Raw genomic sequence first — 12,064 nt, 5'->3', positions numbered from 1 at the left:
GTCGAACAATCGAATGCTGTAGGAAAAACCAAATTTATGGAAACCGTCAGAACCCATCGGAAAACTCTTTGGGGCGGAACGACAACCACCCGATCATCTTACCCGTCAAATTAGAATCCAGTCACCCAAAACTGATGCAAGAAAGAATAGTCCATAATCAAAACATTGAATCGAATAATCATATCCAGCAGAGAAGTAACCAGCAACCGATTCCACCAATCGCAAAACGAGCAACAGCAGTTAGTAGTCCAATAACAAGTACACTACCCACACTCAGCATACAACATCGAAGTGACTCAGAACCACACTCAGTACCACTACAGGGAAAACCACAAAACCAGTCATTACATAAATGCATCGTAACTCCTCCACAGATTTCAACGCATCATCAAGAAAGTCCTAAAGTATGTTATCAACAAGCCTATGCACAACAGTCGCCAGCCAACCACAATCAAAATACACAACCACGAGAACAAAAGCATCAAATCGAAGAGCATGATTCATCATCACGTCCAGCACTACCACAACGTTTACCGATAGTACCAGAGTCATCACATGTCAATCATCCATTGTTACCAACTTCTACAAGTTCAGAATCATCGTCGCAAACGCCACAGAGTCATTCGCAAAGTAATTTAAAATCATCGTCGCAAACGCCACAGAGTCATTCGCAAAGTAATTTAAAATCATCGTCGCAAACGCCACAGAATCATTCGCAAAGTAATTTAAAATCATCGTCGCAAACGCCACAGTGTCATTCGCAAGGTAATTTCAAATCATCGTTACAACCAAAGGAACTTCAGCCGCAGCCGCCATCTCCGGTTAATCAGCAACAGGCACCACGAGAAGCACCACCAAGAGATAATCACCAGTCTGGTCCACCATCATCTTCGTCATCAACTACATCGCCACAGAGGTATTCTACTACGGTACCGCCAGTATCGAACAATCGTCAAGTACAACCTACGAAGTCATTAGATCCATTAGATATCAATGTTTCAGATAGTAAACTTAATACGGAACTACCAAGCCAAGAAACTCAAGCAAAGGATAAAGTCAAGCGTGACAGTCAACAAGAACCATGGTCACCACAAGAGGAATTGAACGTCATTCAACCAAGCACAAACAAACCAGAGATTCTCGTACGACGTCTAGGCACATTTAAACGAAAGGATGACCATCATCATGTCAAAAACCAAGATGATTACTACAAAATTTTCAAGAGTCCAAAGATTAGAAAGAGAAATCGAGCCTCATTCTGAGAGGAATATTAATCACACAGGTAATAGCATGTATCATATGGAATATAACCAGGAAACCAGTACACGTCAACGAAATTAAACAATATCATGGAAACGAATAACATAGCCGAAATTACGCACGTTATTAAATCCTTAGTGAAATAAAATACATGAGAGTTAGTCTTCTTTTCACTCTCTGAAGAAGGAGGGAAATGTAACGACATAAATTTTTACAATAAATTTTTGTGTTACATATTAGCTAGAAGAAGAAAAAAATACAGTCTGTATGTTAAATAACTGCCACCGCTACACATAATATATTTAATAACTCACGTGAAGATAACTGAAGTAGACTTAGCTGGAAAAACATAAAATTGAATTAAAATGTTATTTAACATATCATGGACATTACCTGCGATCGTCGAAGCCAATGTACCGCGGGCATCGCCACATGCTATGTGCAGATGCTAATAAAAAAAAATACAATAAAATTTTAATTTTTGTTTTAAATTGTTTAATGAATGAATGAATGAAAGAACTTGTAAACACAGCAACAATGAACCATTATTATAAAACACGTTTAATTTTTTAACAAATAATCTATTTGAAACAAATTTATAAATAAAAAGGAAAAAAAAAACAACAAACACAAAATAATTTCAACATTTTTGGTTGTACAAATTTATTTTATACACATAAACAAAACAAAACAAAACAAAAAAAAAAACTCCGGCACCAACTAAGCACATCAACACTAGTTTTTTATTATTTCCAATTTGTTTAATTATATCTTCACATTTGGGGTTAAATATTATTGAATCCACAATATAAATATTTTTTTACCTTGGTTTAAAATTATTAATTTACTTTTTTTTCACTAATTTTAAGAAAACACACACAAAACACGGCGCATAATAAAAGTACTAAAAAATCACGGCGAAGTAGAAGAAAAGGAAAACAGTAGAACACAAAGTTCAACTTCACGGCGAAGTCAAGTACAGCAATGAATACCGGTACGCTACACCAAAAAGCTCCGGTATGCTCGATATAAAAGGAGGTACATTTCATATAATCGAGGACTTGGTTTTCGACAAGTAAAAGAACAAGTACTCTGGTTCATTGAGCCTTCTGGTAAATTTTACCAAATACTTGAAATTTTACTTTTCCAAAACGAGTACACTGGCCTATTGGTCATCTGGCACATTGTGCCAAAAACCTGGCTCTTTAAGTCAAACGTAGTTTGAAATTTTCTTCCTCGTCTTATGTGTACTATATTTTTTTTAACCTGGCTCATTGGGTCAAATATTTTTATTTCACAGCACGGAGTAAACGTTTTTTTTTAACAACAGAGGTGGGGCTCAGAAAGTCACACTGTGATTGCCAAAAATCTTTTTTTTTAACAAGTAATATGTTGAGAAAGGAAATTCTGGCGTCAACATATATTTTTTTTTGATTATTATTAAAAAGCAAAAGGAATGTTTTTTTTAAGGAATAATCACTTATTATATGCTAAATAATTTATTTGAAATTTGGTTAATTAAACTTTGTTAGATCATAAGTTTTTATGGAATAAATAAAGATATATATAATTTATATATATAAAACAACGTTTTTTTTTCTTCTAAAACAACGTCTCAGCGAAACTATAAATAAATTGTCTCGACTCTGGACGACGGCTGAGGATACCCCAGCAAAACTAAAAATTTTGAACGTCACCCAAAAGTGTCGTTACAATTGGCGCCCGAACAGGGACAGAGTTTTAGAAGAAAAAAAGAGAACGCACTAGGAACATAAAGAACAGTGTACAAGAAACACCGAAAATGCACATCTCAGAGTCCACCACGATGAATGACAAGTTTGAGGACATCGCGAGAATCGCGAATCAAGTTCGCAAATGGGCAGTGCATTTCAATGGCGAAACGAACCCACTACCATTTCTGGAGAGACTGGAAGGCCTCGCCGACAACCATAACATTTCCAAAGATATCCTGCCCAGGATGATGCTAGAAATACTCGAAGGGAGAGCCTTAATGTGGTTCCGAAATAACAATCGGAAGTGGACACACTGGTCAAATTTTGTCCAGGATGTTCGAGAATTTTTCTTGCCCTCTAACTATTTAGAGCAACTAGAAGATACAATTCGGAACAGATACCAAAAGAAGAATGAGTCATTTCAAGACTATGTCTTAGCACTACAGGAGTTGATGCTGTATGCCGAGTTGACAAAGGGGCAACAATTAAGCCGAATCTATCGAAACAGTAGGGCGGAATATCAACTAAATATCAAACCACGTGAATTTAGCTTCTTGGGAGAGTTGATCAAATTAGCAGAAGAATTCGAGCGACTTATTCAACTGAGCAGAACAGAGCGACAACACACTCAAGAATGGTCACCGCCAGTTTCTGTTCACAGAGTACAAACCAAAAGGGTGAACGTACGAAGTGCGTGCCGTAGATGCGGGGAAGCGAACCATTTTGCGCGAGGTTGCACAAAACCTAAAGTACTTTTTTGTTGGACTTGTGGCAATCTGGGCCGTCGAACAATCGAATGCTGTAGGAAAAACCAAATTTATGGAAACCGTCAGAACCCATCGGAAAACTCTTTGGGGCGGAACGACAACCACCCGATCATCTTACCCGTCAAATTAGAATCCAGTCACCCAAAACTGATGCAAGAAAGAATAGTCCATAATCAAAACATTGAATCGAATAATCATATCCAGCAGAGAAGTAACCAGCAACCGATTCCACCAATCGCAAAACGAGCAACAGCAGTTAGTAGTCCAATAACAAGTACACTACCCACACTCAGCATACAACATCGAAGTGACTCAGAACCACACTCAGTACCACTACAGGGAAAACCACAAAACCAGTCATTACATAAATGCATCGTAACTCCTCCACAGATTTCAACGCATCATCAAGAAAGTCCTAAAGTATGTTATCAACAAGCCTATGCACAACAGTCGCCAGCCAACCACAATCAAAATACACAACCACGAGAACAAAAGCATCAAATCGAAGAGCATGATTCATCATCACGTCCAGCACTACCACAACGTTTACCGATAGTACCAGAGTCATCACATGTCAATCATCCATTGTTACCAACTTCTACAAGTTCAGAATCATCGTCGCAAACGCCACAGAGTCATTCGCAAAGTAATTTAAAATCATCGTCGCAAACGCCACAGAGTCATTCGCAAAGTAATTTAAAATCATCGTCGCAAACGCCACAGAATCATTCGCAAAGTAATTTAAAATCATCGTCGCAAACGCCACAGTGTCATTCGCAAGGTAATTTCAAATCATCGTTACAACCAAAGGAACTTCAGCCGCAGCCGCCATCTCCGGTTAATCAGCAACAGGCACCACGAGAAGCACCACCAAGAGATAATCACCAGTCTGGTCCACCATCATCTTCGTCATCAACTACATCGCCACAGAGGTATTCTACTACGGTACCGCCAGTATCGAACAATCGTCAAGTACAACCTACGAAGTCATTAGATCCATTAGATATCAATGTTTCAGATAGTAAACTTAATACGGAACTACCAAGCCAAGAAACTCAAGCAAAGGATAAAGTCAAGCGTGACAGTCAACAAGAACCATGGTCACCACAAGAGGAATTGAACGTCATTCAACCAAGCACAAACAAACCAGAGATTCTCGTACGACGTCTAGGCACATTTAAACGAAAGGATGACCATCATCATGTCAAAAACCAAGATGATTACTACAAAATTTTCAAGAGTCCAAAGATTAGAAAGAGAAATCGAGCCTCATTCTGAGAGGAATATTAATCACACAGGTAATAGCATGTATCATATGGAATATAACCAGGAAACCAGTACACGTCAACGAAATTAAACAATATCATGGAAACGAATAACATAGCCGAAATTACGCACGTTATTAAATCCTTAGTGAAATAAAATACATGAGAGTTAGTCTTCTTTTCACTCTCTGAAGAAGGAGGGAAATGTAACGACATAAATTTTTACAATAAATTTTTGTGTTACATATTAGCTAGAAGAAGAAAAAAATACAGTCTGTATGTTAAATAACTGCCACCGCTACACATAATATATTTAATAACTCACGTGAAGATAACTGAAGTAGACTTAGCTGGAAAAACATAAAATTGAATTAAAATGTTATTTAACATATCATGGACATTACCTGCGATCGTCGAAGCCAATGTACCGCGGGCATCGCCACATGCTATGTGCAGATGCTAATAAAAAAAAATACAATAAAATTTTAATTTTTGTTTTAAATTGTTTAATGAATGAATGAATGAAAGAACTTGTAAACACAGCAACAATGAACCATTATTATAAAACACGTTTAATTTTTTAACAAATAATCTATTTGAAACAAATTTATAAATAAAAAGGAAAAAAAAAACAACAAACACAAAATAATTTCAACATTTTTGGTTGTACAAATTTATTTTATACACATAAACAAAACAAAACAAAACAAAAAAAAAAACTCCGGCACCAACTAAGCACATCAACACTAGTTTTTTATTATTTCCAATTTGTTTAATTATATCTTCACATTTGGGGTTAAATATTATTGAATCCACAATATAAATATTTTTTTACCTTGGTTTAAAATTATTAATTTACTTTTTTTTCACTAATTTTAAGAAAACACACACAAAACACGGCGCATAATAAAAGTACTAAAAAATCACGGCGAAGTAGAAGAAAAGGAAAACAGTAGAACACAAAGTTCAACTTCACGGCGAAGTCAAGTACAGCAATGAATACCGGTACGCTACACCAAAAAGCTCCGGTATGCTCGATATAAAAGGAGGTACATTTCATATAATCGAGGACTTGGTTTTCGACAAGTAAAAGAACAAGTACTCTGGCTCATTGAGCCTTCTGGTAAATTTTACCAAATACTTGAAATTTTACTTTTCCAAAACGAGTACACTGGCCTATTGGTCATCTGGCACATTGTGCCAAAAACCTGGCTCTTTAAGTCAAACGTAGTTTGAAATTTTCTTCCTCGTCTTATGTGTACTATATTTTTTTTAACCTGGCTCATTGGGTCAAATATTTTTATTTCACAGCACGGAGTAAACGTTTTTTTTTAACAACAGAGGAGGGGCTCAGAAAGTCACACTGTGATTGCCAAAAATCTTTTTTTTTAACAAGTAATATGTTGAGAAAGGAAATTCTGGCGTCAACATATATTTTTTTTTTGATTATTATTAAAAAGCAAAAGGAATGTTTTTTTTAAGGAATAATCACTTATTATAGGCTAAATAATTTATTTGAAATTTGGTTAATTAAACTTTGTTAGATCATAAGTTTTTATGGAATAAATAAAGATATATATAATTTATATATATAAAACAACGTTTTTTTTTCTTCTAAAACAACGTCTCAGCGAAACTATAAATAAATTGTCTCGACTCTGGACGACGGCTGAGGATACCCCAGCAAAACTAAAAATTTTGAACGTCACCCAAAAGTGTCGTTACAAAACACATGTCAACGTTACAGCATCTAGTCTTCTACAGGTAGTTGCAAAACCTAGACAGCTAAAAAAGAAAACAGTGGGAGACTTAATGGTCAACGAGTAGCAAAATAGCTTCATTTTTTACCTTAAATATTCAAATCAAATTGCTTATTTGTACCTTTTTTATTTATTTGTACTAGGTGCAATATTAAAAAACTTGAGATTTAAATTTTGGAAGAGATGGACTGCTGAATACTTAACAGAATTACAACAGCGACATAAATGGAAAATTCCTGTTGACAATGTAAAGGAAAACACTATGGTTATAATCAAAGTAGATAACACAACTCCACTCAACTGGTCCTTAGGTCGCGTTACAAAAGTGTTTTATGGCGATGATGGTATGGTACGAGTAGTGGAAGTGAAAACAACTGCAGGAATTTGTAAACGTCCCATTCATCAGCTTGCTCCACTATTTCCAGAAGATAAAGAGGAAGAGGAAAATCGAAAGCATCATTCGAACATAAGTCAGGAAGATGCCATGGTCATTCCATCAAAGAAAATTAAGTTGCCCAACAAACAACATTGTTCGCAATCATTCTCACATTATTCTCTCTGCCAATTATATTGGACAATCCTGTAACTAACACGCAGCTTAATTCAAATATCCGTCTGTATTTTGAAAATATGGGCGCAGTTCAGATGGTAACAGGTGAATGGAAAATGGTTGTCTATTATGAATTAGCTCCGATACAGACACAATTCAACACATTCGTTAATGGAATTTCTGCACTAGATAAATGATGCATCAAACTGACACAGGGCTTGGCTTGTCACACGCTCATAGGTACGTTTAAGCACACAAGAGAAGGTTTTATTAAACAACAGACGAGATAAACGAGGAGCCATAAACATCGTTGGAAATGTGGCGAGGGCTTTATTTGGGGGTTTGGACTCAAATTATGCAGAAGACATAGCAAAAACATTAAGTCAACTTAAAGAAGATGATAACCACTTAACTAGATTCTTGCAGAATCAAACTTCTATAATAGATTCAACATTAAATATAATCAAACGTGATGAAATAACTGTTACTAATCAACTTGGTCAGCTTGAGAATGAAGCCGAACAAATTAAAACTACGCAGATCTTTATATCAATTGCAATACAATTAACACTGATGGGTGCTAATTTACAAAGAATACAAGCGGAAATTATAAATGTTCTAATTGACTCTCATCACGGAGAAATAAGTCCTACTGTTATCACCTCAACAACTCAAAAATGATATAAAGCGTATAATAAGCCATATCCCACCATCTCGGCGATTTCCGATCAATCAAGATGATTTAGTCCAGCTCTACAGAATAATGGATATATCTGGAGCAGTAACGAAAGATCAAATCATATTTGTTATCAAGGTTCCGCTTATAGATTCTTATGACATGGAACTATTCAAAATACTACCTATACCAACAGTTATAAATAATACCATTTTAACAATCAAAAGTGATGTCTCGTTTATAGCAGTAAACACATTTCGAGATCAATACATTCCCCTGCGAGAAAATGGGCTAGATAATTCTACAAAGCATATAAAACTAGGTAGATATGCAGAAACTCATACGTGTGAGATAGAATTATTTAATAATCGAACTACAACAAGCTGAAAATTAACATAGCTATCTAATAAGATGGTTTGGACAAAAATGGAACAAACAAATCAATAGATATATGCTGCAGTAAATAGAACTGAGATGTCATCTGTTTGCGGAACATGATTAAATCAAGTCATAATAGAAGGATCGGACATTCTAACATTACGACCATGGTTTGGACAAAAATGGAACAAACAAATCAATAGATATATGCTATAGTAAATAAAACTGAGATGTGATCTGTTTGCGGAACATGTTTAAATCAAGTCATAATAGAAGGATCGGACATTCTCACATTACGACCAGAATGTACAATAAGAAATAATCTAGTCACAATGCAAGGTCATTACTCGTTGCCATCTGTAGTTCAGTTCTCATTTGTTCATATAGAATAGTTGCATCCATAACTACACCAAATGAAATAAAAACAATCATCAATAAAGCTGACGACCATCTTGAGACACAACTGAAGGAACTGTTCACGCTACATCAAAGGTTAAAGGCTATGGATCAGTTTTCAGTTAAGGCCGAACCAGTTTCCCAACCATACCATATGATTAGTTACGTGGGAACTATTTTACTGCTGACGTTGTGTTGTACTTACGTAATGTACAAATATATTGAGAAAAGTGAACAAACCCGTCAACAAGATAACTTACCTCAATCCGAGTCTAATAATATAATAATATTTTTGCACAAAAAATTGTATAAAAGAAATTGAAACAATAAAGAAATCAATCAATAAAATCTATTCTTTGATTCTGATTTATATAGAGTAAGTTTCAAGTACTTAATCTATAACCAATAAGCAATATTCAATAAGTTAAAGTGCTTGTTGAATACTATAAGAATTAAGGCTTTTCAAATATACATTGTTGAATATTGATGAATTTTCACATAGCGAAAAATAGCAGCAAAATAAGCAAAAAATAATTTAATGAATTTATTTTATTAATAATATTTTTACTATACTTAATTCTATTTATAAAATATCAATAGTCAAGAAAAATTAATTATTAATAAATATTAAAGCGAAATGCTTATTTAATAATAATAAAAAATATTAAAAACACAATTTCAAAATATGTAATACAATAATACAAAAATGTCAAGACAAGCAATATAATAGATATTAGTATAGAAGTGGATACATAACTTACGCATTCGATTTCGCGTTCTGTACAAACGCAATGTATAATGTTCAGAAACATATTGCAAATTTCGTAACGATTATTCATAATATTTTGAGTAAAATATTTTTAATAATTTAATTTCAAAAATATTTTTGTGTAAAAATAGTACAAAAATTCACTGCACTTGCGACTAAACAACTACATTTTTCTTCTTACAATATATAATAACTAAAATAATGGAATAAAATTAAAATTTTTTTCATACATAAGTGCTAAATAGAGACTTCTTTCTGTTGTCAGCATTGCCGCGCAAAAAAATCACTCCGTAGCTTTCGGTGTTTCGTAAGCGAAAAACTTAAAAAGTGATATTAAACTCATCACAAATTATCGAGACAGTGACTCTTGAATAAAATTAATAAAAAATAATAGGGCCCGATAAAATAATATATTATTATATTTATTTCTTTTTGCAAAAAAAAGTGAATTTTGACTTTGTTTCCGAATTTGTTTACCTTTTTCCAAATCACGCACACTTGAAAAAAGCTGATAGAGACAGCAAATAAAGCTTAAAAGCTCAAAAACAAATTTACAAAAAAAGTGCTACAAACTGGTAGAATAACTAAACAAATTACAAGTCGCAAATGTGAAAAATTGTGTAATTTTGTAACTTACATATGCTAAATAAATAAAATAAATAAGTACGCAAAAGGACGCCTCAAAAATGTATTGTTTGATAAATTCTTAAGTAAAATTGAAATTTATATTATATTATATTATAAATTTATATTATACTTATATTAATAATATATATTTATATTTTTTAATATATATATAATTTTTAGTGCCACTTAAAATAGAACTTTAAAGGTTTATAATTAAATAATTAAAAAGTAGAAGTTTCTTTTTCACAACAAATTACTCAGAGACAGTTGGCTGTTCAGCTAACTCCCGCGATACCAACCACGATATGCCAATTAATAGATCACCGCCCTCGTATATCGGAGGCACAAATCACTCACCCATATGCTACTCAATAGCAGATGGTAGTTCTGAGAAGCCAACCACGTACCAAACAGCAACGCTAAGAAACCAATCCCAAAGTCAACGCTCATACTCGGTTAGTGAAACTTCTTTCAAGCAATTAAGCTACCAACCGCAAAGTCCAGCAACAACTTTGAAAAATAACACAGCATCAGCGCAACAATATAATGCAGCGCAACATGTTAACATATTGCCAAATATATTGCATAAGAATAGTAACATAACAAATCATCCTGATTCACCCAAAGTCCGTGGCATGGATAAATATATTCAAATCATAAAAAGAAAACGCAGCCCGAAACCAGAAAATGCTAAGAATGCAATCTTGACAAAAACTCGAAAAATAGAAAATATTTCGATATCGAACCGTTTTGCCTTTCTAGCCGAAGATGATAAAAATACCAGACCCGCCCCTACCCAGAAACCGCCACCCATATTTCAGCGTGAAAAAAACGCTCTTATATACTCCCTAACACAAAGTATTGGCAAAGATTCATTCCATGTTGTGCCTCTTCGTAAAGGAAATGTCGATGAAACAAAAATCTCGATCAACGAAGAAAAACATTACAGAGCAGTTGTAAACATCTTCGAAAAAAATGGTAAAAATTTTTACACATATAAATTAAAAAGTACCAAAGGATTAACAGTGGTTATAAGAGGAATAGAACCAGATTTGAACACTTGCAGAAAAAGGATTTAAAACAAAATCTGTATACAACATTAAAAACCGCGATAAAGTTTCAACACCGCTATATAGAATAGAGCTTGAACCTGAAGGAAAGAAACTCAGATGGAACGAGTCTCACCCAATTTATTCCCTACAATTCCTACTTCACAGAAAAATATCAGTAGAAGAACCGCACAAGCGTAAAAACCCGGTGCAGTGTACTAATTGTCTGGAATATGGACATTCGAAGTCCTATTGCACACTCCGCAGTGTTTGTGTGTCATGTGGCGACTTTCATCGCACTAAGGATTGCACATCAAATAAGAAGGACCCAACAACAAAAAATGCGGATATTGTGGAGACAACCACACCGCTAATTATAAAGGATGTGTAGTATACACAACCGAAAAACAAAAAATGTTTCCAGCATTGCGTCCCCGCTTTCAGTCAGTAATCCCACCATAACCAATTCAAACGCGATCTCAGCCAAATACTTCATCCGACTCCAAAAATACGTGTACACGAATGTTATATGCAAACGCTGTTGCAGGATTCACTAGCCTAAGCAACGTCCAAAATGAAAGCTCTATTAAACCATCTCAAAATATCGAAAACATGATGCGACTGTTTATGGAAAATATGACACAATTTATGAACATCATGCAAAATATGATGCAGGGAATGATTAAAAATCAAAATATCCTACTTTCAATCTTATCCGAACCATGAATGTAATCAAAATTTGCTTCTGAAATGCTAACGGCTTAAGTCAACATAAAAATGAACTTGTATTGTTTTTACAATCACATCAAATTGACGTCATGCTTATCTCAGAAA

At 34.3% G+C, this 12,064-nt stretch overlaps 1 protein-coding gene across 1 annotated transcript; it reads left to right on the top strand.

Annotated features, from left to right (window-relative positions):
* The first annotated feature begins 10,486 nt into the window (after positions 1-10,486).
* Positions 10,487-11,260, top strand: LOC119663647. The gene has a single exon (XM_038073258.1). It carries the CDS (start codon positions 10,487-10,489, stop codon positions 11,258-11,260), a length of 774 nt encoding a protein of 257 aa, XP_037929186.1.
* Positions 11,261-12,064: the final 804 nt, after the last annotated feature.

The sequence above is a fragment of the Teleopsis dalmanni genome, unplaced genomic scaffold, assembly GCF_002237135.1.
Source record: "Teleopsis dalmanni isolate 2A unplaced genomic scaffold, ASM223713v2 unscaffolded_contig_0695, whole genome shotgun sequence".
Lineage (NCBI taxonomy): Eukaryota > Metazoa > Arthropoda > Insecta > Diptera > Diopsidae > Teleopsis > Teleopsis dalmanni.
This window is presented reverse-complemented; position numbering and strand designations above follow the sequence as displayed.

Excerpts from the sequence above, each read along its gene's own strand:
- LOC119663647 (XM_038073258.1), top strand. The coding sequence starts at position 10,487 with ATGCCAATTAATAGATCACCGCCCTCGTATATCGGAGGCACAAATCAC.